At 47.8% G+C, this 27000-nt stretch overlaps 1 protein-coding gene across 1 annotated transcript in view; it reads left to right on the top strand.

Moving 5' to 3' along the window:
• Positions 1-27000, top strand: part of DNAH14 (dynein axonemal heavy chain 14) — a 139557-nt gene that overhangs the window by 34579 nt on the left and 77978 nt on the right. The window contains exons 19-33 of the mRNA XM_054713049.1: positions 740-1109; positions 4786-4976; positions 5664-5909; positions 7856-7977; positions 9634-9805; positions 13228-13332; positions 13420-13538; positions 14598-14672; positions 18238-18325; positions 19472-19725; positions 20939-21170; positions 21927-21980; positions 23605-23750; positions 25662-25730; positions 26295-26481. Of these exons, the coding sequence (XP_054569024.1) occupies positions 740-1109; positions 4786-4976; positions 5664-5909; positions 7856-7977; positions 9634-9805; positions 13228-13332; positions 13420-13538; positions 14598-14672; positions 18238-18325; positions 19472-19725; positions 20939-21170; positions 21927-21980; positions 23605-23750; positions 25662-25730; positions 26295-26481 (2430 nt within the window). The remainder of the gene's footprint in view (positions 1-739; positions 1110-4785; positions 4977-5663; positions 5910-7855; positions 7978-9633; positions 9806-13227; positions 13333-13419; positions 13539-14597; positions 14673-18237; positions 18326-19471; positions 19726-20938; positions 21171-21926; positions 21981-23604; positions 23751-25661; positions 25731-26294; positions 26482-27000) is intronic.

Raw genomic sequence — 27000 nt, 5'->3', positions numbered from 1 at the left:
CTCCAGTTCCCTCCATGCTGTCTCAAAGGGTAAGAGATCCCTCTTTTTACTGCTGCATATTATTCCATTGTGTAAATGTGCCACAGCTTTTTATCCACTCATCTACTGATGTGCACTTGGGCTGTTTCCAGATCTTAGCTATTGTAAGTAATGCTGCTATGAACGTAGGCATGCATATATTCTTTCTGATTGGTGTGTTTCGGGGTTTTTAGGATATATTCCCAGAAGTGGGGTCGCTGGGTCAAATGGCAGTTCCATTTTTAATTTTTTGAGGAAACTCCATACTGTTTTCCATAGTGGCGGCACCAGGCCGCGTTCCCACCAGCAGCGAATTTTGTACGGCCCACGAATGATGTTATGAATATAACACAAGGCAGCCGGGGCTGCGAGGGCCGAGCCCGCTTACCATCTGACGATGGGAAAATTATTTACAACCTCAGAAGTTCTTCGAAAAATTGTACAAACTAGTAATTATCTTTGAAGATGGTTGGATTTAGTAAGTAAGGTAACGTATTGCCACAGCGCCTGAAATAGAGAAGATACACGGGAAATTATAGGTCTGATGGTAATAATAATAATTACAACGAATCGTAACAAACACAGGAATTATAAGCTGAAGGTCTTCTTTCCAGATGATGGTTGCAGGCGACAATGGGAAAGCTTGGGCTGCACGCTGAAATGCTGTCCGTGAACTTGGCTACGTTGTGACCTCTTAGCGTGTGCTCCTGCTCCTTTTCAGATCAGGACGCCTGTTCTGTTACACATGGGGACGGCGGCGTCCACGGCGATGGAGATGATCCAGGCCTTCTCCCAGGAAGCCGCGAGCCTCGCCAACAAAGTCAGGATATGCGCCAACTACCAGGAGTCGTTCAGCGACACCCAGTCTCACATGCACCCTCTGAACGTGGAGGAGATCACCCAGATGGTGGCTGCCGAGATCTCCGACATCGACTACGAGCTGACCTTGAGGAAGATCCTGTGGGAGGCGCAAGAGGAATGGAGAGCGCTCTTTCAGGAGTGGAGGGCCAGCACCCTTCGCGACATTGACATAGAGTCGGTGCAGAGGAACGTGTCCAAGTGGATGAGCCTCATCTTAGTCCTAGAAAAAGGTAAGTGTGTCCTCCCCGTGTTTGCCCACCTAGAGTTACATACAACATGCCCTCTGGGTCCGCAAGATCACCCTCTCTCTCCCAGTTCCCACCAGCTGACCTTCATGGCTGGAGAGACAGCCCAGGGCACGGGTAGGATTATTTCCTGAAGCAAAAGCGAGATGGAAACTTGGGCCCCAAATTTGCTTAACATCCTACCTAATAAAATAGTAATATGCAAATTGACCACACCTTCGCTATGCCCAAGCCACACCCACCATCCAAAGCCACACCCACCAGCCAATCAGGGTGAGTATGCAAATTACCCAACAAAGATGGAGGTTAATTTGCATACACTGAGGGAGGGAGGAGTGAAGACTGAAGACAACTTAGAAGGAAGAGGGAGGAAAAGCGGAAAGCAAGGTGGCTGCCAGAGGGAAAGCCCGGGCAGGGCGGGGCGGGGCGGAGTGGGGCGGGCGGCAGCGGCCTGTGGGTGCAGGCGCAGCGGCCACAACGGCAGCGGCGGCAGTGGCAGCGCACGTGGCCGCTTGCAGGATTCTTCCTGCAAATGGGCTACTAGTAATTAATAATAGCTTGCGTCTCCTTTAAACCAGGTAGGACCCCAGACACTTCCCCCTCGACTCCGACTCTTCCTAGGGCCAGAGCTGGGTGGGTGCTGAGGGCCCACCCGCGGAGTCTGCACCCACATCCCGGGCCCTCTGGGCAGTGGGGACGCAGCTGGAAGTGCCTTTGAGGGTCCCCTTCTGCTCAGCACCCCAGGGAAATGGGCCAGCGCAGAGGTGCGATGCCGTGTGAGCAGGGGTGCGACATCCTCCCCCTCCAAAAGGAAGCCTTTCGCGTGGGAGGGGGAAATCGGGGCAGAATTTAAATTCCTCCCTCACCTCTCAGCTGTCCTCCAGAGACACTTCAGATTGCTTGTTTTTGAATTCCCCCAAAAGACAGCCATATCACAAAAGTTTAGTCAAGAGGAGAACGGAACAAATCGCCTGCAGTCTCACTGCGCTCCCAGAGCACCGTTCCGGGCAGTCTCACTCCATATTTTGTCCTGTGTGTTCAGAGAACAAGACACAAAGCTGTTAACAAGTGGACCACACCTTCCACCCGTGGTTTCCCAGGTGAAATCTGTTGGTTTGCCAGCGTCTAGAATCGCACAATCCACAGTTATTCCCTTGTCCTTTATTTAACCAGGTCTTAGACAATATTGCGCTTATTCAGCATGGCTTTATCAAAGAAGCCCCAGCTGTACAAATTGGAGATTTAAGAATATGGGTCCCCAGCCCTAGCCGGTGTGGCTCAGTGGCTAGAGCGTTGGCCTGCGGACTGAAGGGTCCCAGGTTTGATTCCAGTCAAGGGCACATGCCCAGGTTGCGGGCTCAATCCCCAGCAGGGGGCTTGCGGGAGGCAGCCGATCAATGATTCTCTCTCATCATTGATGTTTCTATCTCTCTCTCCCTCACCCTTCCTCTCTGAAATCAATAAAGAAATATATATATATTTTTTAAAAAAAGAATATGGGTCCCCAGCTTCTGCTGTTTCTCTGCCCCCTCCCTGTTTTATTTATGTGTGTATATATATATATATTTTATTTTTTTAATTAATTTCAGAGAGGAAGGGAGAGTGAGAGAGAAACATCCATGATGAGAGAGAATCATTGATTGGCTGCCTCCTGCACACCCCCTACTGGGGATCAAGCCCGCAACCTGGGCATGTGGCCTTGACTGGAGTCAAACCTGGGACCCTTCAGTCCACAGGCCACTGCTCTAGCCACTGAGCCACACCGGCCAGGGCCCTTCCCTGTTCTGTGTAAGGGGCAGTAGACAAAGTTCTAAGGATTGAACCTTCACCTGCACAGGTTTGAGTCTTGTGTCTCAGGGATGTCAGTGCCATGGCAAAGTTTTCACCTACATTTCAGTGTTAAAGTATCTTCCTTATGAAAAAAATAGTGACTGTTTTTCCCCATGATGTTGTTCCTTACTGAGCAGAATTTAAAAGCCCCAAACCTTTACAGTCTCTTTTTAAAAATATATATTTACTAGAGGCCCGGTGCACGAAATTCGTGCACGGAGGGGGGTTCTCCCTCAGCCCAGCCTGTACCCTCTCCAATATGAGACCCCTTGAGGGATGTCCGACTGCCCGTTTAGGCCCGATCCCACAAACGGGCAGTCAGACATCCCTCTCACAATCCAGGACTGCTGGCTCCCAACTGCTTGCCTGCCTGCCTTCCTGATTGGCCCTAACCGCTTCTGCCTGCCAGCCTGATCACCCCCTAACCACTCCGCTGCCAGCCCGATTGATGCCTAACAGCTCCCCTGCCAGCCTGTTTGCCCCCAACTTCCCTCCTCTGCTGGCCTGGTCACTCCTAACTGCCCTCTCCTGGAGGGTTGATCACCTCCAACTGCCCTTTCTTGCAGGCCTGGTCCCTCTCAACTGCCCTCCCTTGCAGGGCTGATCCCTCACAACTGCCCTCCCTTGCAGGCCGGGTGCCTCCCAACTGCCCTCTCCTGCTGGCCATCTTGTAGTGGCCATCTTGTGTCCACATGGGGGCAGGATCTTTGACCACATGAGGGCAGCTATATTGTGTGTTGCAGTGATGATCAATCTGCATATTATTCTTTTATTAGATAGGATAGAGGCCTGGTACAGGGGTGGGGGCCAGCTGGTTTGCCCTGAAGGGCGTCCCAGATCAGGTGGGGTTCCCTTGGGGTGTGGGGCAGCCTGAGTGAGGGGCCTGTGGTGGTTTGCAGGCCGGCCACGCCCCCTGGTAACCCAAGCGGAGGCCCTGGTATCTGGAATTTATTTTCCTTCTACAATTGAAACTTTGTAGCCTGGAGCGGAGCCAAGCCAAGCCTGGGGCTCCCTCCGAGGTCGCAGCCATTGTGTTGGGGTTATAATTGAAACTTTGTTGCCTTAAGCAGGTGAGCCCGGCCAGGGTGTGTGGAAAGCTTTGCTTCCCCTGTTGCTGGCGGCAACCCTGGCCTGCTCTCTCAAGCTCCATTCTGCCGCCATTTGTTTGAATTTGTTTACCTTCTATAATTGAAACTTTGTAGCTTGAGTGGAGGCTTAGGCCTGGAAATGGCAGGCGGAAAGCTTGGCCTCCTCTGTTACCTAGGAAACCTTGCTCTCTGTGGCTGTAGCCATCTTGGTTTGGGTTAATTTGCATGCTCGCTCTGATTGGATGGTGGGCGTGGCTTGTGGGCGTGGCTTGTGGGCGTGGCTTGTGGGTGTGTCGGAGGTATGGTCAATTTGCATATTTGTCTATTATTAGATTAGATTGATTTCGGAGAGGAAGGGAGAGGGAGAGAGATGGAAACGTCCATGATGTGCCCTCACCGGAAAGCAAACCGTGGCTTCTTGGTTCATAGGTCGATGCTCAACCCCTGAGCCACGCCGGCCGGGCCCTGTTACAGTCTTTTGAATGGCAGTGTGTACCTGTCCGCCTGTCTGTCTGTCTTGTCCGTGGCAGTCGGAACCCTGTAGCAGCTTCCCTGGCATCAGATGCTATAGGTGACTTGGTTCTGATCTGCAGTGCCGGTTCTCTTTAACCCACAGCTCAGTCTTACGGGAAGGTGATAGTAATAAATCTCACTGTTCTCGTGCAGACGAATAACTGATCATCTGTCTAGTTTAAAACACACAGTGAACACGTCGTCAGCCTACCGACCCGCTGCCTTTACAGGCTTGCCCCAGAACAACATGGTGACGTACCTTAAGCAGTCGGTGACCGCCTTTAAGCAGGAACTGCCCATCATCATCGCCCTGGGGAACCCCTGTCTCAAGCCGCGGCACTGGGAGGCTTTCCAGGAGATCATTGGAAAGTCCATTATTCTTGATAGAAACTGCACCATAGAGAATCTTCTCGCGCTCAAGGTAAGCCAGAGGGGTTCGAGAGAGAGAAAAAACGGTTGAAATGGCACTGAGGCTAATTTTAAGTGAGCAAGTTCATCTACAGGGATTAGGAATTAGAAAAGGGAGGGATTCACGGGATATCTGGGGAGGTGGGAATAGATTAGTCAATGATACATGATAGGCAATCCTGTTTAATGGGCCATATTGGGAAGAAGCCCAAATACACGGCACTCATGTCTTTGGAGCAACACTTACCCTGGGGAGAGATGTGGCAAAGAAAGGGAGGCCATGGGAGGTCGGGTCCATGAGCGTTACATTCTCTCAGGTGATTATACCCCAGGAATTGCTATAGAAAGCAGAAGCATGTCACAAGGCAGTTAAACAGCTGACATTGATACGGAGAAAAGGAGGTGGAAGGAAATGGTACGAAGGCGCTGTTAACTATTTGCACTGACTGGACTCCGAGGCCCCACGCTTGTGGGCAGAAATGTCGGCTGAGCGTGGTGCATGCGCATAGGGTGCTGATAAACTCCAAAGGGCCGCGTCACCAAGGTCCCGCCACGCAGCCTGTGGTTGGGATGGAAACGGAACGAATAGGACCTTCGCTATTGCCGCTGTCCCTGCCACGTGTTCATGGGAGGCTCCCGTTTTCAATGTATCAGGAATTATTTGCTGCACCAACATTAAAACAGTGAGTTTTCATTCCAGATGTTTCAGTATGAAAATGAGATCAATGACATCTCAACCTCAGCGACACACGAAGCTGCTCTGGAAAAGATGCTGTTTAAGATCATCGACCTCTGGAAGACGACTCCTTTGCACTTGGTCCTCCACCAGACAGAGACCGACGCGATCCTCATCATTTCCTCTCTGGATGACTTGCTGGCCCAGTTGGAGGAATCGCAGATCATGCTCGCCACCGTGAAAGGATCCTCGTACAGTGAGCCCATCAAGGTAAACGGTGCGGCAACGGGGAAATGCGGTCATTGTCTGCCGTTTTGTTTATCACTTTACATTGTTGCAATCTGTGAGCTTTGGATTTGAATAAAGCATTTATATACTTACTAGAGGCCCAGTGCACACATTCGTGCACCAGTGAGGTCCCTTGGCCTGGCCTGTGGGGATCAGGCTGAAACCAACTCTCCAACATCCCCCGAGGGGTCCTGGATTGCGAGAAGGCAGTTCTCAGGTGATGCACCCCGGAATCAGGCTCCCTCCTCTCTGGTTCTGGGTGCATCACCCGAGAACCGCAGCTGCCAAGTCACCGCAGCTTGGCAGCTCCTGCATTGAGTGTCTGCCCCCTGGTGGTCATTGCACATCATAGCTACCTGTTGGATGGTCGAACAGTTGCTTAGGCTTTTATATATATAGATATCAAAATGGATTGAATAGTAGATAATGGAAACATTAACTGTTCATGAGGAAATGTCAGAAAGTCTCATTTGGGCGAACAAGATGAATTTAGATGATATGAAAACAGGAGCCCGCAAGCCAGGACTTTGCCAGTAGTGCTACTGCCACTGCAAATGCCCACAGCCCCGCAGGGCCCGTGCCCGGACCATTGCCCTGTGGTCTGTGTGCTGGAGGAATGCCTCATTTTAATTTCCTGTGTTATTGCTCTTTTTTAAAAAAAAGTATTTTTATTGATTTCAGAGAGGCAGGGAGAGAGAGAGAAACATCAATAATGAGAGAGAAGCATTGATCGCTGCCTCCTGCATGCCCCCTAGTGGGGATCGAGCCTGCAACCCAGGCATGTGCTCTTGACTGGAATCAAACCCGGGACCCTTCAGTCCACAGGCCGATGCTCTATCCACTGAGCCAAACCAGCTGGGACTGCTATTGCTCTTATACAGAGCAATCCTGGCTTTATACTCGTGTGTTCCTGCAATTATTTCTCCACCAAACAGCAGCCTCCACATCCATTCTAGTGTAATTTGAAATGAAACCACAGAGCTTGTATTTGATGTTTTCTGTTAGTCCTTCTTGGCAGCCTCCATCCAATAACATAGATAAGAATCATTTAAACTTCAGGAAACTCTACAAGATGTGTAACAACATAGAAATACTTACTAGTAAAATTAACAAAATTGATTGTAGATAGTGTGAGAGAAATATCTACTCAACAGATGGAATTCGTAGTATTTGCAAACATACAAACATTTAGGGAAAATGTCAATTAATTGGACCTCAGAGAAAAACACTAAGTAAATTACCCCCAAAAAATTAAATCACATAGACTATTCTATAACCATATGCAGTAAAATAAAAAATGAACAGAAAAGTTGCAAAAAATAGACAACAACCAAATCACTCACAAAAAAATGGAAATTTAAAAACAGCTAGAAGAATATATAGGAAATGTAGTCGAATTTTTAATTGAAAATAAGCAAAAAGGAGAGAATTATAAATCAAATCTTTGACAGTTGGCTAGAGCCCTAAAAAAGGAATATTTAGAGCACCGAAAGCCTTTATTAATAATGGAAATTTTCTGATATTAAAAGAATGAAGAAACTTATAAGCACTAGTATAAAACTTCTCTAAAACACAGGTTTAAAAAAAGCAAGCTACAGAACAATGTATATAATATGATTGCATTTATGTAAATTATTAAAGACATATGCATATGTACATATGTGCAAAAATGTTTAAAGAAAGGAGAGAAAGAATATATGTACCCAAAAGTATTTGTATATTGCATAGTGAATAAGACAGAAAATTGAATGAGTAGGACATCTCAAACCTCGCCCAATACTAAATATAATGAGATTTATGTTCATTTACAGACCCTCCATTAATTACTTCCTGTGTGTCAGTGACTAGTAATCAGATTTGTGCTCAGTTTCTATTTTATGATTCTTACAAGTAACTTCCCATTTAGATTTTTGTTTCTATCATTGTAGGGTCTTGTGGATAAATGGGATCAAAACTTGACTCTCTTCTCATACACCCTGGAGGAGTGGGTGAACTGTCAAAGATCTTGGCTTTACCTTGAACCAGTCTTCAATTCTTTGGAGGTAAAAAGGTAAAAACTTGAAATATGCCACATAACAGGTACAAAAAAGCATGGTAGATAATTTATTCTCTGTGATTCTTGAGAAATCATTTCTTCAATGAACACTCTATCTGCTGAATCATTATTATATTTTTTTCCTTCATAAAAGATTGCAAGTATCATTTTTAAAGCCTTATTTCTCAGTTATTGATAGGGAGCTATTAAGGATGGGGAATAAAGGTCAGATACATCTTTATAATCTCCAAGCTATAATATGTGTCCATTTATTAGTGTGGTTTTTAAAAAATATATTTTTATTGATTTCAGAGAGGAAGGGAGAGGAAGAGAGAGAGAAACATCAATGATGAGAGGGAATCATTGATGGGTTGCCTCCTGCACACCCCACACTGGGGATCGAGCCTGCAACCTTGGGCACGTGCCCTGACGGGAATCGAACCGTGACCTCCTAGTTCATACGTTGACACTCAACCACTGAGCCACACCAGCCGGGCTATTAGTGTGGTTTTGATGTAAACAGTAAGCATGTTTTTAATAGCATTCATACATAAATGATAACTTCTTACTCTGGACCACGTGAAGGAATAAAGGACCTAGACAATGTTGAAAAATTTACCATCTCTTTTTATTCCTAACATTGGAATTCATTGGTCTCTTTGTAAGTGATTGGTCTTAAGAGTGCTTAAGTTGAGACATACGTATTATCTAGGCAGAATTTAAACAGTGGACATTACACAAACTAGTCTAGGAGCCATTCTGAAATAAGGTAGGAAGTGATGGGGTGTATGTTTATAAGGCATATTAGAGCAGATGATAGAAAACTTTGAATATAAGGTTAAGTATTTTGAGTTTTATTTTAGAGGCATAGGGGAGCTACTAAGGGTTTACAAAAGAGAAATGTTTAGACGTATTACTTCGTAGGAAACAGTATCCCTTTTTGTTGTTTGCATGTAGTTCTTATCATATGAATGCTTTAGACTATTAATCTACACTTATGTGGTTTCTCCTCAGAGAACTTTGAGAATAAGTAGAAATATGTCCTTTATGTCACAACAACTTAGTGCCTTAAATGCAACCCTCAGTGCTGCTTTTTACGAAACATTTCAAACTTAATGAGAGAGAAGACTCCTAGGTAAGGGATTTCAGAATATCACCAAGTGGTTCTCTTACAGGATTGGCTAGCAGGTTGAAAACAGGGCTCCTAATGAAAGGCTCCTTTCCAATGGCTGTAAAGAACAGGAAAAGTGGGTCTGGAATAGACCTGTCTTCGACTCACGGAGAAAGATGATGGGCCGACGCGCTATCCACGGAGCCACACCGGCGAGGGCAGGATTTTAGTAGCCCTTTGTTTTATTCCGAGTCCTCGGACAAAAATCACTTCCACAGACTCATGGAGAACTTTGTATCTCAGTCTTGTGCCCGTCATTAAGCGTAATCTTGTTAAATGGTGGCTGGATATCCAATGTACGGTAGTATTTCCTACCATGTACATCACTTGTACACAACAGACACTCAAAAAAACAATCTTTAATTAATGCTCAATCAGCAAAAATATAACGGATCAAACATTTTGTACCTTGAACAATATTGGGTGGCAAATGCATATAGCTGGCAGATTTCAATGGTCATTTCCTCAAAAAATAAAATCCCCAATTATTTTTTTTTAAGGCAGCTCCCATCAGAATCGGAACTCTTCTCTCAAGTGATTGCCATGTGGAAGGAGATAATGTTAAAAATCCAGAACAAGCTGGATGCGTTGGGAATAGCCACCTCCACAGGCGTCCTCGAGATTCTGAAGAACTGTAACGTCTCTCTCGAATACATCAAGAAAAGTCTCGAGGTAACGCCATCGAGGTCCTGGCGTGGAGAACCGTTCAGTTCACGCCAGGCCGTGTAACACATCAGAGTCCAACCCCAGGGCAGGCTTCCTTTGTTGCTCTAGCTTCCCAGCAGTATTCCCAACTCTCACCATCTACGGGGTTCATGAAAACACTATAGAGAAAGGGAAAAGAAGTGCATGGACCAATCTAAATGGCCTTCAGCAAAGCCTCACATTTGTAAGTGCCTGCCCAGCGTTCCTCGTCTGTACCTGGGGCTTAATGGCCCTGCCCCCTGGGAGGGGCGTTGTGCTAAGTGAGATCATGTGTTTAGAGCTTACTCGCTGGCACCCGGAACGTCCTCAGTGAAGGTTGTTTAGATCAGCACTGCTGTTACCATGAAGTTATAAAATCAGCAAAAGTTGAAATTGGAATCCTTTGATTTTATCCATTAAATCATTGATTCCATACCTTTCCACGCTGCCAGAACATTACAGTGTCAGCTAGACATACAGATGTTGAAAAGCCGGGTTTTCACAGTTCAGACGTGTGGTAGGCATGGTCCCTTCACTTTAGGAACCGAGCTATTTCCCGAACGTTCGCCCGTTTCCCTTGCGGAATACAAGTCTCGGCTGGTGGTGGCGGCTCCTGCAGGACGCCCTCTGCCCTGTTAGTGGCAGAGCCCGCGGCAGAGCGATCTGGTGAACGGTGACCACGTGGCTGAGTGGTCACTGAGCTAAGCTTTGCAGTTACTTCTAGCACGTGTTTGGAATTTTCCCTTCGTCCTTGCACTGAGCACCTACTTTAGACACTACTGCTAAGTGCCGGGCCTTCCGACATAAAAGACATATTCCTCAGCGTTACAGCCCTCCGGATCTATCACAGGCACAGAGAGGGGAAAGAGAGGCTACTGTGGGATCTAAGATAGATAATTCCATCCTACCTAATAATAGACAAATATGCAAATTGACTGCACCTTCGCTATGCCCAAACCACGCCCACCAGCCCAAGCCACACCCACCAACCAATCAGGATGAATATGCAAATCACCCCAACAAAGATGGCGGCTAATTTGTATATCAAGACAGTGTAGAAAGAAGCCAAGAGCTGCAGAAGGGAGAAAAGCTGCGGAGAAGCAAGCAAGCCGGGGGGAGGAGAAGGGAGGAGCGGAGGCGGGGCTGGAGGAGAAGGAAGTTGAGCAGGCGGGGCCAGGGGAGAAGGGAGGAGTGGAGGCGGGGCTGGGGGAGAAGGAAGTTGAGCAGGCGGGGCCGGGGGAGAAGGGAGGAGCGGAGGCGGGGCTGGAGGAGAAGGAAGTTGAGCAGGCGGGGCCGGGGGAGAAGGGAGGAGCAGAGGCAGGGCCGGGGGAGAAGGAAGGAGAGCGGGCTGGGGGAGAAGGAAGGAGAGCGGGCTGGCGGAGAAGGCGGGGCGGGGGAGAAGGGAGGAGTGGAGGCGGGGCTGGGGGAGAAGGGAAAAGCAGGCGGGCTGGCGGAGAAGTCGGGTGGGGGGACAAGGGAGGAGAGCAGGCAGGGCGGGGTAGAGTGCAGCAGGAAACCCTATTGCAGGATTTTTCCTGCAACAGGGAATGCTAATATTAAATAGAACTTCAGCCCGCCTGGGAGACGTGACCCCTGGCCTGGGACTTGAGAGAAGTATGTGGGTGTAGGTGGGCGGGTGGGGAGAGCACCCTAGGCAAGGGGGAGAGGACCGTGTGGTGTGGAGCTGTGGGCGAGTGTGGCACGTCCCGGAGTCGGAACCAGAGGGTGCCTATGGCACATGGGCTGCAGATGGGAAAGCGCTGAGAGATGGGCTCTGCAGGGAGGCAGGGGACACGTGGCGAAGGGCTTTGTGTATCACAGTGAGTTTGATGGATGGAGGAGCCACTGAAGGATGCTGAGCAGGAGAGAGAAAGGATTTCATTTAACGCTGCCCCCCAGTAAGGAAGCCGAGAGTCTATAGAGATTGGCGGCAGGGAGAATGCACACAAGGAAACCAGTTAAAAGACCAGACATATCGGGGCGCTAAAGAAAAAAGGGGGCGCCAGGAGCTCCCCAATAGGTCAGTAGGAGGCGTCCAGGGCTGTGCCTGGACTTCCGGCGTGGCCACCAAAGTGGAAGAGAGCACCCGCGGAGGGAGCAGGTTTGTGTGGGAAGAAGTAGGTTTGTGCATATTGAAAATAAAGTACTTACGGGACAATCAACTGAACGTAATCAATCCGCAATCGGGTGTATAGATCTGGGGCAGAGGCAAGGGATCCGAGCCAAGGAGAGGTGGGTGTGTGTCAAAGTAGCTCAAGAAAAGCATGATGGGAGGAAGGATGAGAAAGGAACGGCGATGTGAGCAGGAAAGTGTAGGGGACGGGAGGGTCTGGAAGGCCAATGACAAGCAGTGCCGAGGGGGGAAGGAAACCAGAGTGAATGAATGCCGGAATGAAGGACGGAGCCCCATGCTAGGGGAATACGTGGACCAGGAAAACCGGAAGAGTCCCAGGAGATTGGGAACAGTGGGGGTCGGAGGGCAGAGCGTGAGGCTGGCCGAGATGAGTAAGTGAAGATTGTGAGTTTACAGACTCTTCTCAAGAACTTGGTGGAGAGTTGAGAGAGTTTCTTATATTTTTAATGAGTGAACTTTAAGAGGGGAGCCTGCTGCAAAGGAGCGATTTAAGATGAAGTAAGAAATAGAACAAGAAGAGCTTACCCTGCCGTGCATGAACGGGCGTTTCTTCCTCTGGAAAGAAGGACAGGAGTTAGAGCTGGTGTGAACGCAGCTAAGCTGTGGGGAGGGGTGGAGGTGGAGGAGTTCTCTGCACAGAGGTGAGGTGATCTGCTGGGGTGACAGCGTGTCCTCCGAGAGGATAGGGACCTAGGCAGGGATGGGGGCAGGGGGAGCAATGCTGACAGGACCAAAACACAGCGCTTTCTTAATGATCAGTGGTACAGGGGTGGCATGTGCACCCCCGTGTGTGTGTAAGGGTGGGATTTGGAGGGTTTTGTGTCCATTTGTTTTAGTTTTTTATTAACATTTTTAGCAGTTTAAGCATGGCTTTCATTGAGCATGGGATGTTACCTTGACTGATGCTACCATGGATACTGCAGGTTTTTTGGGTTTTTTTAATCCTCACCCGTGGATATTTTTCCATTGATTTTTAGAAAGAGTGGAAGAGAGAGGGAAAGACCGAGAGAAATATCGATGTGAGAGAAACATATCGATTGGTTGCCTCCTGCATGCGCCCCAATCAGGGGAGGAACCTGCAACTGAGGATGCATGCCCTAGACCGGACTCGAACCCGGACCCTTCAGTCCGCAGGCCGGCGCTCTATCCACTGAGCCACACCGGCCAGGGCTGCTGCAGTTTTAATATTGTGGCTTTTGTGTGTCCATGTAGGCCCAAGGGGATTCATGTCCTGATCACACATATTCTGAATGGCTCTTCTTTTGGTTCTGGACAGGACTACCTTGAGATTAAAAGGATGATTTTCCCAAGATTTTACTTTCTGAGCAACGAGGAACTTCTCGCGATCCTGGCTGGGAGCAGCAACCCCGAGTCTGTCCAGGTGAGACCACCGGCCTCTGCTCGGCAGCCTGATCCCCAAAAGCCGCGTCGGGGCCTTCTGTCGCTGACACTCCTCTCTGGTCCACAGCCTCACCTCGTGAAATGTTTTGAGAACATCAAGCACTTGCTGATCTGGAAGCAGGAGATCGGCCCTCCCACCGTGATGATGCTCATATCCAAGGAGGGGGAAGCCCTGGTGCTGCCCAAGTAGGACCTTCCGTTACAAACCTCGCTTGGCCCCTTCTGGCAGATCGTAGACGTTTCCTAAGCAAACTATTTCCTTTTAAAAAAATACATACTTTTTATTGATTACAGAGAGAGGAAGGGAGAGGGAGAGAGAGAGAGAAACATCAACGATGAGGAAAATCATTGATGGGCTGCCTCCTGCACGCCCCCCGCTGGGGATCGAGCCCACGACCGGGCCTGTGCCCTGACCGGGAACCGAACCGTGACCTCCTGGTTCCTAGGTCGGGGCTCAAGCACGGAGCCACGCCGGCCGGGCAGCAAACTGTTTGTTCAAAGATAACATGCTTGTCTGGAATTTTACCTTTCCACGTCTTTATCGAGTAGCATGATGCTGAAAGCCAACACGAGACTTTGTGGGTTGAATCTAGGCAGGAAGGAAACTTGCTTGCGGTTGTTGGTGCTGCTCCTTCTGATTCTTCTATGACCTCTGGCTTGGTCGTGGCTCCCTGGCAGTTCTAATAGGCTAGGTCAGTGGTCGGCAAACCGCGGCTCGCGAACCACATGCAGCTCGCGAGCCGCGATTTGCCGCTCTGTTGACTAATGAGTTTGCTGACCACTGGGCTAGGTCCTTCCGTTAACACTGGTCCAATCTGCCAGCCGTGGCCTGGGGCTCCTGATGTGCGTTGTTTTTGAAAAAATGCTGTGCCCAAGTCTTGCCGTCCACCAAAACCCCTCACTGGCCCCTGATCTAGGCTTCATATTTCAAAGATCCAGCGAGGAATCCAAAAATGCTTTGTAATATAACCTACCTATTTGTAAATTCGTATTTAACGGAACTGTTCATTTTGTAGCTTGATGGTGTTGATGTCAGAATTTCCTAAAGCTAAGTGATAGGTTTTGTTTTGTTTTGTTTTTTTGCATAGTTTTCCAAATTAAGATCTAGAAAAATAAAAGCTGTTACAGAATTAGAGTCCTTTGGCCTGTGAGTGGTATAAGTAGAGGAGACTTAGTCTACAAGCTTATCACAGGAATGAAAGAGGAGTAAAGATAATCCTCCACGTGGTTTTTCTTAAATTACAGGAAAATTCGTGTGAGAAATGCTGTAGAACAGTGGCTGGAAAATGTAGAGAAGAGTATGTTTGATGTGCTAAAAAAGTAAGTACAATGGTCAGATCCTAAAAAAATATATATATATATAATATATATCCTATATAATAAAAGGGTAATATGCAAATTGACCGAAGGGCAGAATGACCGGAAAGCCTGCGGCCCCTCGCCCCAGCTGACCCGCCCCCCAGCAGACACCCCCACCCCAATTGGGGGTGGGGCTGGCCAGCAAACCTCCTGCAACACCTCATTCCAGCTGGCCCCACCCCAGCCAGCCCACCCCCAATGGCCCCCATCAGGGTGGCCGGCTGGACCCCACCAGTGCACGAATTTGTGCACCGGGCCTCTAGTGTATATACTATATAGACTTGGTTAATTATCTACTAATCTAAGTGGGAACTAGACAGAGAAAGGCATGAAGTGAAATCCTATTATGTCATGTTGATAAACATGAAAAAAATCATTTCCACAGTGTAAATGTCAGCCTGAAGGTGTGACCATGGACAGCATTCGGTGTTTGTGTACTTTGAGATTCTTAAGGGTCTGAAAACTGGCCGGATCAGTGCTTCCCTGAGACCTGGTGCCCAGAGGCCTCTGGGAACGGCCCCTTCACTTCTGTGCGTCTCTGCCCCATTTCTGCTCCCTGGCATCGTTTACTTGGTTCAGTCTTCTTTAAATGTTTTTATTACTGATTTCAGGGAGAGGAAGGGAGAGGGAGAGAGAGACAGAAGCATCAATGATGAGAGAGAATCATTGACCAGCTGCCTCCTGCACAGCCCCCTACTGGGGATCAAGCCTGTAACCCGGGCATGTGTCCTGACCGGGAACCGAACCGTGACCTCCTGGTTCATGGGTCGACACTGAACCACTGAGCCACACTGGCTGGGCTACTTGGTTTAGTCTTTCCAATGTTCTCCTTCCTATATTTTAATGTGTCATTGCAATCTGTGTGGAATAAAGGCAGAGCCTCAGAGTGTGCGCATCTGAATTGGACTAGAACAGTCTGTCTACATTCCTAGCCCTTCACTGGTGGTTATGGGAAAGCCACTGGTTCTGAGGTTGTAACACATTGCGGACCAGTAGTTGTATTGCCAGCTTTACCCAGTGGCCAGATGAGTCTCTACTGAACGAGTACAAAAAACGTTTTACATAAATGTTAAAGGCACGCTTTACAGTTAAATACCCATTGCATTTTGAAGTTATGTGTTATTACAAGCTAATACCTTTTTACAGTGTGATACTTTGTAAAACACTGTGTACTATGAAGCGGGAATTCTCGTGATCCGTCCGCAGTGTGTTAATATCGATATTTGTTCCTCTTGTGGTACCACCACCACAGGCTTTCCGGAGCAGAGCAGGTTACCATTTACCTGCAGAAATAACCACTGGACTTTCCTTGGCTCCACTTCTCAGCCCGGGTGATGTGAGAGGACCGGGTCTCATTCCACGTGAGGGGCGGGTGCTTCTTTCTGTAGGCACGGAACCCCGAAAATGCATCTGGGCACTTGAGACATGCAGATTTTCAGTGGCTGCTCTGGGACTTTTCTGGTTAGACCTGTGCTTGGCAAACCGCAGCTCGTGAGCCACATGCGGCTCTTGGGCCCCTTGAATGTGGCTCTTACACAAAATACCACGGCCTGGGCGAGTCTTATTTTGAAGAAGTGGCATTAGAAGAAGTTTACGTTTAAAAAATTTGGCTCTCACCAAAACCGGTTTGGCTCAGTGGATAGAGCGTCGGCCTGTGGACTGAAGGGTCCTAGGTTCGATTCCAGTCAAGGGCATGTACATTGGTTGCGGGCACATCTCCGGTAGGGGGCGTGCAGGAGGCAGCTGGTCGATGTTTCTCTCTCATCGATGTTTCTAGCTCTCTATCCCTCTCCCTTCCTCTCTGTGAAAAACCAATAATAATAATAAAAAAATTGGCTCTCAAAAGAAATTTCAATCGTTGTACTGTTGATATTTGGCTCTGTTGACTAATGAGTTTGCCGACCACTGGGTTAGACAATCTTATCATTTGCTAGTGACGATAGTCCTCTCTCTTTACAAATCTTTTAAAATGTCACCTCCTTTTGAAGTTGTCTAGGGTGACAAATTTTGTAGTGTTGGAAAGTACAGGTGCCGGGGAACATCCTCCTGTTGCTTCTAGTTTTATTGGGAAAGCTGCTCACGATTCGCCTTCAGTTTTGATGCGTAGGTTTCTGGAAATCGCACCTTGTCAACGTCTTTAAGCAGGAGGTCAGGGTTCGATTCCCGGTCAGGGCACATGCCCAGGTTGTGGGCTCAATCCCCAGTACGGGGGCATGCAGGAGGCAGCCGATCCATTGTTCTCTCTCATCATGGATGTTTCTATCTCCCTCTCATTCTCCCTTCCTGTCTGAAATCAATAAAACATATAAAATAATAATAAAATAGTTAAAGATATTCAGCTACATCAAATGACTGCTGTGAGTCTATTGAGAAACTCAAATGCAGTTCCATCTTTAATTTGTGGATATCATGAATTACATGAATACATTTCCTTACGGTGAACTTTTCTTGATATTCTTGGTCACTTTTTGGTCTACTTACTTTCTTAAGCAACTATGGAATCATTGCCTACTTTTTCCGTGCATTTGTCAATTTCTTTTTCTTTCTAGCACCTTTTACATATTTTGCTGCTATGTTGTTGCCTGTAAACCTTCTTAGTAGAGTGTACCTTCAGTCAACACATCGGTATTTGTACCGGTTATTATTTTTTATTAAATGCTGTTTGTTTAATAGCTTGTCATAGCTGTTTCCATGATCAGAAAACATTTGGATCACGATGTGATTTTTTTTAACATTTCTGTGTCATGTTGTTGTTCCTTGACTCAAGTATAAAAATGGATTTTGCTTTTTGCTTTCGCTTTGTTTTACTTTTATTAACATCAAAGTGTGTGCTGCCAGTTCTGATTGGTCGGAACGCCCCGAAGGTCACCCTCCGCCTGTTGGGTCTTGTGTGTACTTGGGCCGCCCGTGCCCACGGGTGGTACGGCCTGGATTCCTCTCCTCTTGCTTCCACGTGCGTGGGGCAAACGTGAGGCTCCCTCTGTGGGTAAAATCTGTGTTCCTTTACCGAGAGCCACAGCTTTGGACAGGGGCCTCTCTCTCGTGTCTCCAGCCCTCGCCCCTTTGGGCCTGAGGGTGGTAACACTGCCCCCTGCTGCCAGACCCCGGTGTCCACCATCCCTGCGGATTCCCCTAACCCTGCCCTCATCCCCGGGAGTCCCTTTAAACTCTCTTCCGGAGACCCTTTGAGTGTGCTGTGTCCTGCCATTTTTTTAGATTTATTTTGATCACCCGCACACTTGCACTCATGTCTGCCATCGTACTGCGTGATTTCTAACAACGGCTTTGGGTTCGGCCCCATTGGAACCGTGCAGGTGATGCTAACGAGGAATGTAAGGGATATAAAATAGGCATGCATCAAGGCTCTATTGATGCTATTTGGACCCATACATAGACCTAAAATTGGAACCAAAAAAATCAGAGTTCCTGGAGGAAAGTTCCCTGTGATCTTGTCCTATTTGATCATTCACTGGCCCCGATCAATGACCGGGTGTAAGTAATAGAAATACGTTTGTTTTGTTTGCAGATTTGTGAAGGAAGGGATTGAAGACTGGAGCCACCAGAACTTCTCCATGTGGGTGGTGTCCCACCCAGGACAGGTGGTGCTCACCGTGGTAAGTCAGGGCTGCGTCGATCCTCAAGGGTTGCGTGGTGGCCACGCTGCCAGGGAAGCACCGACGCGGAGCTGAGCCATCAGGAAGGGCACTCGTGTACATAACTGACTTTGAAATGCATCTGGAAATAAGATATACGGGTGGGTGGACAGACGGACAGATATGTAATAAAGCAAACACCCGTACAGCAAAAGGTGAACTGTAGAATGCAGCTGGTGGGCGTTTTGGAATTCCTCTTATAATCCCTGTAACTTTTCCCGTTCAAACTTTTCATAGTAAAATCTTGAATGAAAATAGGCCGTCCATTATTTTCCTAGGGAGACCACTCTCCGTACTGCCTCAGTTTACTGCTGTCATTGAAAAGTCACTGCAAACCTAGTTGCGTAGAACAACGCCCTTTATTATCTTACAGTTTATAGGTTAGAAGGACAACACGGGTTCCCTGGGCTCCGATCGGGGTGTCAAGCAGGGCTGCGGTCCTCTCTGGAGGCCCAGGGGAGCCCCATTTTTTGTCTTTTCCAGCTTTGGGGGCCGCCTGCCTGGGGCCCCGGCCTTCATTTTCAAGGCTGGCAATGCTGCATCTTTCTGACCATTCTTCAGATCTCCCTCCGCCAGCAGGCAGATAAAGGTCTCCAATTTTAAGGATCCATGGATTGCATTGGATCCACTCGAATAACTTAGCCTCTTGACATATCCCCCGCCATTAACTTCCGGGTCAATCTGACATGAACCTAGTAGCCGCCTTAAAATAGCTCTGGTGTGTATGGGAAGAGTCAGTGATTGCAGACAACACACGATGGAAATAGCACTTCTGCGTTCAACTGAGGAAACGCTACTAGTTTCATCTTGGAGGTTCCTATCGTTATTGCTTAACCTCATGGTTAAGGATACATTTAGAAAGTATGAGTATTGGTGATAAGAAACTTCCACTTATTAATGACTAAGGCCCCCCCCCCCACACACACACACATACAAGCGTTAATCAAAATTCAATCTCTAACTCTCAAATACATACAAAGGAGTAAGCTCTCTCTTTTACCCACATGCAAATGCACTCATATACACACACCACACATAGACGTCATGAACACATTTAATTTATAGAATTGATGCTTCCGTTACCTTGTTGACATTTTGCTTTTCCAGAGCCAGATCATATTTTATAACGATTGCACCAAAAGTTTCGCGAGTTCTCAGCCGAGAGAAGAGCTGGAAAAAGCCCACGCTGGTCTGATACGGCACTTAGAGAAGATTTCAGAGCTGGTGGTGCTGGACACGAGCAACGCTCGGACGAAAGCTGTCCTGGGGGCACTGATCACCCTCTATGTTCACTGCAAAGATATAGTGAGAGATTTACTACTTAAAAAGGTCTTCAGTGCAGAGGATTTTGAGTGGACAAGGTAGGTAGATCTAAACTGTAACTCTACATAAAACCATTTTTCACCTACACACCGCTGGATAAATTAATTCTGTACCCCAAACTTTGTCAAACCTGAATTTTAATTTTCTGGAAGAATCAATATTGCTAAAATGTCCATACTGCCCACAGCAATCTATAAATTCAATTCCATCCCTATTGAAATTCTAATGGTATTTTTCACAGAAATGGGGAGGGGGGGGACCCTGAAATTTGTATGGAACCACAAAAGACCACCAATCGCCAAAACAGTTTTAAGAAACACAAAGTTGGAGGCATCACAGCTCCTGATCTCAAACTACATTACAAAGCTGTAGTAATCAGAACAGTATGCTCTTGGCATAAGAACAGACACACAGATCAATGGAACAGAATAAAGAGTCCAGAAATAAACCTACACATATGGACAATCTACAACAAAAGAGCCAGGAATATATCATTGAAAAAAAGATAGTCTCTTCAATAAATGGTGTTGGGAAAACTAAAAGGCCACATGCAAAGAATGAAATGGACCACTGTCTTACACCATAAACAAGAATTAACGCAAAATGAATGAAAGACTTGAATGTAAGACTTGAAACCATTAAACCCCTAGAAGAAAACACGGGTGGTAAGCTTCTTGACATCGTTCTTGGCGATCTGACTCCAAAAGCAAAGGCAAATATATTTTTATTGATTTCAGAGAGGAAGGAGAGGAGAGAGAGAGATAGACACATCCATGATGAGAGAGAATCACTGATCGGCTGCTTCCTGCATGCCTACACTGAGGCTTGAACCTGCAACCCAGGCATATGCCCTTGACAGGAATCGAACCTGGGACCTTTCAGTCCGCAGGCAGACGCTCTATCCATTGAGCCAAACCAGCCAGGGCTTAAACCACATTCTTATTTGAAACCATAGGGATGATGCTTTCATAAATCCTCCATTGATGTGACATCACACCAAGCAGCATGATGCCACAAGGCCTTTTTCTCCATGGGACAAGCACTCGTGTGTGTCGTCTTCTGAATTCCCATTTCAGTGGCCGACACGGTCATTATGAATTTTCCATCACTTCTCATTTATTTCAATGTTTTGATTTCTGTTTTCAACCAATACTTTATTTTTAATCTTGATTATGTTTCCACATTTGAAAAAAAAAACACCTAAAAATAATTTTGCCCCGATCACGTGAGCTTTGAAAATCTTGTTTTCAGACATTTGCAGTATAAATGGAACGAAAAGCAAATGCTGTGCTACGTCTCCCAAGGAGATGCCAGGTTTACCTACGGCTACGAGTACTTGGGCTGCACCCCAAGGCTGGTCATCACGCCGCTCACCAACAGATGCTGGCTCACGCTCACCGGGGCGCTGCACCTGAACCTGGGCGGCTGCCCCTCGGGCCCAGCTGGCACGGGAAAAACCGAGAGTGTCAAAGATCTGGCCAGGGTGAGTGGTTTTAGATCCAGAATAGCCACTTCCTCTTAGTCATAAACTTGAACAGCACCTGAAATGGACACCGTTTCTGTGAAGAGGTTCTTAACATTTACCGAGCCCGTTCCGTCACTCAGACCACGCACCAGCTCATTTTCTATGGCTGTTCGGTGCTGGGAGCTGGGATCTCACTAAGTCCACGTGTGCTTTGCGTTTATTTGCTTGGAAAGCCGTTGTACTAACCAGCTGGCCTGCGAATGGTAGTTTTATTCCCCTCCCCCTTCCTGCAGGGGCGATCCATTTATTTTGAGCCCCATACACAGATTTTTGCCTTGTCTTGGTGTTTAATGGCTGTGTGTGTGTGTGTGTGTGTGTGTGTGAGAGAGTGAGAGAGAGAGAGAGAGAGAGAGAGAGAGAGAGAGAGGGGGAGGGAGGGAGGGAGGGGCACAAGAGACAGAAGTACCTGATGAAAGGATAAAGCCCGTGACGTCACTGGAATGCTTTTTTTTAAAGTTTTTATTCGTTGGTGTGTTTAAAAAATGACCTTAATGCTCCAAGTACTAATCGAACTGTAATGACATAGTGCTTTCCACTCAATTCCGTTTTGTGAGTTTTTAAATTTGGTGAGTGATTCATCTCTAATTGCAAAAGTTTTCTCAAAAGAACGAAGACACTCATTACTCGGGAAGTTTTAGCCTTAGTTATTTTGTGTCATCATTTAAGAACATCATTTAATATTTATCATATTAAAGTGACATTTGTGTTTCCCAGTCCTTAGGAAAACACTGTGTCGTCTTCAACTGCTTTGAGGATCTGGATTATAAGGTAAAGCTTATATACTCGGGTAAAAATAGTATACAAATGAAAGAAATAATTCATTGAGGATTGAAAGAACAAGAAAAGTGTCTTAGAGATATATTAAGTATTAATAGAACTGTAAATGCTATTAATAATTTAAACTAATAGAATAGAAATTTAGAATGTAATATAAACTTAAAACATTATACAGTTTGCCTTTATTCAACTGAACTACTTCTTGGGATTGTGTTTTTCAAACTTTTTGATGGAGATATTTCCAAACAAAATCTAATATGGAATATAAATATAAATATTTTTTAAAGGGAACCCTGATCAATTAAGGCAGCTAAAGACAAATTAAGAGTACTGATCTACTCATATAAATTTACTTTCTGTGTTCTAATGCTATATATTAACTTACTAAAAAGGCAAATCATTAAGAACAATGAGGCAATTATAATTAACACAAAACTTTAAATCAGAGTTTATATAGATGATTACAACTTTATACCGGCCTGTTTGTTTTGCTTGCACATTATCTAAGATATATCTCAGAATCTGAGATATTTATTAAAATTTTACGTGACCGTCACAAATTTACCCAAAGCTTTAAAACATTTTGTTTCGGTATGTGAAGTCCCAGCCTTTTACATTTGATGGCTGTCATTTATTTGTAGTTCACGGCACGTCACTTCTGAGGTCCTGCTTTTCCAATCTGTGCTCACTCAGCTTAGAAAAAAATCAGGAACTAAGCTGACTGAGTGATTGTGGAGACACGTACCAAGTAGAATGCACCTTCCCGAGGGGCACAGATGACTTGGAGCGCTGAGCAAAGCTTAAGGGGGAGCCCAAAACTCTAGTAATCAAGATAAATAATATTTTAATGCAGTCATTTTTAGAATGAAAATTCATGTCCAAAAAACAAACAAACCCATGATAAACACAGTATCAGGCATTTAAAGAAAGACAGTTCGGATTCCTATAGCAGGAGGAGGGGGCCGACTTCTGTATCCTGGGCTGCTTTCTCAGGCTCCCTCATCCCCTCTCCCTGCTTCATCAAACCTGAATTTGATGAGGGAGGGAGAGGGGATGAGGGAAGGAGGTCCCCAGATGCTGTTTGGTCCGACCGTGGTTTTGTCTTGTTGTCTTGTTTAGCTGCCAACACTTAAGATCAATAGATGCCGATCCCCGAGCACTGGCCACCTGGCCGCCCTGGGCTGGCACCATCCCAGGTGGCCCCAGCTGGCCTGTTCACTGACCCTCCTCCCCGGCAGCAGCCCGGCCCTCATCCCTGAGGCTTGTCCTAACCGAGGACTCGGAGCGCCTTCCTCCAGGCACTTGGCCCCCGTCCGCAGGACAAATGTCCTAAAGACCTGCCCGGGGCGCAGGGCTCTGTCAGGCACGAGGCCCTGGGAGCCCGAGCTTCGCAGTGAGCATCCGAGTTGGCGACTGGTGTTTGGGCTTCGGAGACGGGCAGTTGCCTTGCCCAGCAGTTGGCAGACTTGACACCAAAAGCCTGAACCGGGGAGGACCGGCACATGGCGTTTGCTTGGTTTGGGTGGATGGGAAGAAGAGGCAAACATTAATGTCCTCGTCAAAACGTTCACCTGCCTAGTAACTTCCAGTAATCTTTTTTTTTTTTTTTTTTAAGATAATGGGAAAATTCTTCTTCGGACTAGTCCAGTCAGGAGCGTGGTTTTGTTTCGATGAATTCAATCAGATCGATGTGGAAGTCCACTCGGTGATTGCCTCCCTGATCCAAACAATCAAGGCGGCTAAAGACAGCTACTCCGTCAGGTACCGGCCCTGGGGACTGCGAGCACGGTCCACGCTCACGCTCACGGTCACGGTCACGGTCACGAAGTGTTTTCTCCCACAGGAAGTGCTGGGTGGGGCGGGCCGCTTACCGATCATGTTTCTTTCGCTTGGCAGGTAGTGGGACACAGTATTTGAGTTGAAATGTTCTCAGTGCCTTTTCATCCATCATGTTTCATTTGAAGAAACCCAGGTGGTTGTTTGTCCTGTAATTCTACATCTTTTTACAAAGCAAATTAAGCTGGCCACACCCCCGAGCCCCCTCTTCCTCCCTGACTCTGGGTTAGTAGACTTCAGTGGGAAAGTCTTGTAACAGTGACCTCTGTATGTGAGATTGCTGATGTTTACTAATCCGAGCGAAAATGGTTTTCCCTCCAGGTCAGTTCAGGAACTTGCATGATTCCCTTTGTGGGCACAGCTGGGCGTGTGGGTTTAAAACTCCTGTGACAATAGAACATTTCTTTTCTTTTCTTTTTTTATTGATTTCAGAGAGGAAGGGGGAGAGAGAGAGATAGAAACATCTATGATGAGAGAGAATCATGGACCGGCTGCCTCCCGCATGCCCCACACTGGGGATCAAGCCTGCAACCCAGGCTTGTGCCCTTGATGGGAATCGAACTTGGGACCCTTCAGTCCCCAGGCCGATGCTCTATCCACTGAGCCAAACAGGCCAGGGCGACAATCGAACATTTCTAACGTGAGCTAGTGGGCATCCACTTCTAACTTGACTTCCCAGGGTTCATTCAAACTACTGGAGCCGCTGTCCCGTGGCCTCACACGTCTGTGAAGAGAAGTGGGGGTCACAGTGACCCACGTGTCACCCTTTCCTTGCCACAGCCCAGCCTCACCCGGTTTTCCTCAGCTGTATCCAGGGAGTCCTCAGATTGTCCCCCTGGGGTCCCCTTCCCTGTTGTGACCACCCTCGTGGGTATCGGCTGTTCATGGATTCCCCAGGTGATTCTCCCACCGTCTCCACCGCTGGTTCCCGCGACCGGACGCTCATGTCCAGGCCAAGGTTCCGCCTCAGTGACCCCCGAGTTACTCAGTTGGGCAGCAGGGGGCGGGCTGTGCTCCCCACTAAAGCATGGCCACTCTGGGGTCCCCTGCGCCCTCAGGGCAGAGCTCTGGGCCCCCAGGTCTCCCCAGGTTCTTTTCCCTGGTCACTCAGGTCAGTCATGGGGGTACCTCCCAGCCGCAGGCCCCACGAAACTCCTCAGACAGCTTCAGGGTCCCAGCCGGGCTCACAGTTTTGGCTTCAGATGAGCCTCTCATTTCCCCTCTTACATTTGTTTCTTCCCAGAAGGCTCTGGGTTTTATTGGAGCACAGCCTGAGGAAAGTTCCAAACTCAGGTTTTAGGGTTTTATTGGTTTTTGTTTTGTTTGTTTGTTGTTGCTTTGGTTTTTTATTGATTTCAGAGAGGACGGGAGAGGGAGAGGGAGATAGAAACATCATGACGAGAGAGAATCATCGATTGGCTGCCTCCTGCACGCTCCCACTGGGGATGGAGCCTGCAACCAAGGTACGTGTCCTTGACAGGAATCGAACCCAGGACCCTGCAGTCCGCAGGCCGACACTCTATCCACTGAGCCAAACCGGCTAGGGCTATTTGTTTGTTTTTTAATATATTTGTATTGATTTCAGAGAGGAAGGGAGAGGGAGAGATAGAAACATCAATGATGAAAGGGAATCATTGATCATCTGCCTCTCGCACGCCCCACACTAGAGATTGAGCCCGCAGCCCAGTCATGTGCCCTGACCGGGAATCGAACTGTGACCTCCTGGTTCATAGATCCATGATCAACCCCCGAGCCACGCTGGTCGGGCACAGTTGTAGTCTTAACATACTTTGGCCTAGAGTTCTCTTAGTGATGCCTTACTCTCATGTCTTGTAGGTTTGTACTGGAAGGAAAAAAAATTCGTATCAACCTGTCTTGTGCAGTATTTATCACCATGAATTACGGGTAAGCCCAGTTCATCTGTAGCAGGAGTGGGCCCCCTTCCGTAGGCCTGAGCCATAGGTGGAGTTGTCCGGCACCGTGTCGCTGCCATTCGCCTGCGGCTGCTGTCGGAGCCGTCACCGGCAGCTGCAGCTCCGCACCTGTCCGCAGGCACGGCCGCCCAGCGTGCTTCTGAGCAATGGCTCTCCCTTCCTGGGCAGCCAGGCAGAGAGGGCAGGGCAGGGCAGGGCAGGGAAGGGTGGGCAGTGTGTTGCAGAGCTGGTGAGAGGAGCAGAGGAATGAGAAGGCAGCGCTCACCAGGGTGGAGGCTGGCAGGGTCGGTCAGTCTCTGCTAGCGGGAGGTGATGATGGTGCAGGTGAACTGGGAGGAGGCACAGGAAGACACGATCATAAGCGAGGAAGCTTTGTGAGCTGAAAAGTAGGATAGAAACCACCTCCTAAACCTGTTTTCAGATACAGATCACATAGAGCGCCAGTGGGATTTGGGGGGGAGAGTTACATTATGGGGTGCCGCGTGTGGAAAGCTGACAGGGGTGTTTCCTGTCCTTGTTTTCTTACGCTCTTTAGGAACAAGGGTCACGTAGACCTCCCCAACACGTTGAAGTCTCTCTTCCGCCCGGTGGCCATGGTGGTGCCCCATTACCACATGATCGCCGAGATCAGTCTGTTTGCGGTTGGTTTCCAGTCGGCAAAATCACTCTCCAGAAAGCTGGTGAACCTGTACGGGTTAGCCAGCAAGCAGCTTTCCCAGCAGGTAAGGCTCCCTCAGTGCAGGGGCTGAGGCCGAGCTGATCTGGCGGCGGTCCGGGAGGGACCTGGGGGAGGAGTGGCCTGGAGTTCCCGGCGGCACGGCACGTCCACGCCCCAGCATGGGTGGAAGGCGATGTGCCAGGTCGGCCACGGCTCCGAACCATCCCCCCCCCCCCCCCCGAGATCTGGGGAGAGGGACTGCGTGTCTGCTATTTTACTTCATTTCATTTATTTATTATTCTTTAATTTCATTTTTTATTTTGTTATTGTATTGTATTGTATTTTATATATTTGTTTGTTTGTTAAATCCTCATCCAAGTCTATTTTCCCATTGGTTTTTAGAGAGTGGAATAAAGAGGGAAAGACAGAGAGAAATATCGATGTGAGAAAAACACATCGATGGGTTGCCTCCCGCACACGCCCCGACCAGGGCTGGGGATCGAGCCTGATACCGAGGCACCTGCCCTTGACCAGAATCGAACCCGTGACCCGCCAGTTCTCAGGCTAACGCTCTGTCCACTGA

This window comes from Eptesicus fuscus, chromosome 24, assembly GCF_027574615.1.
Source record: "Eptesicus fuscus isolate TK198812 chromosome 24, DD_ASM_mEF_20220401, whole genome shotgun sequence".
Taxonomy (NCBI): Eukaryota; Metazoa; Chordata; class Mammalia; order Chiroptera; family Vespertilionidae; genus Eptesicus; species Eptesicus fuscus.
Note: the sequence above shows the minus strand (reverse complement) of the source record. Positions and strands in the feature narration are given on the sequence as shown.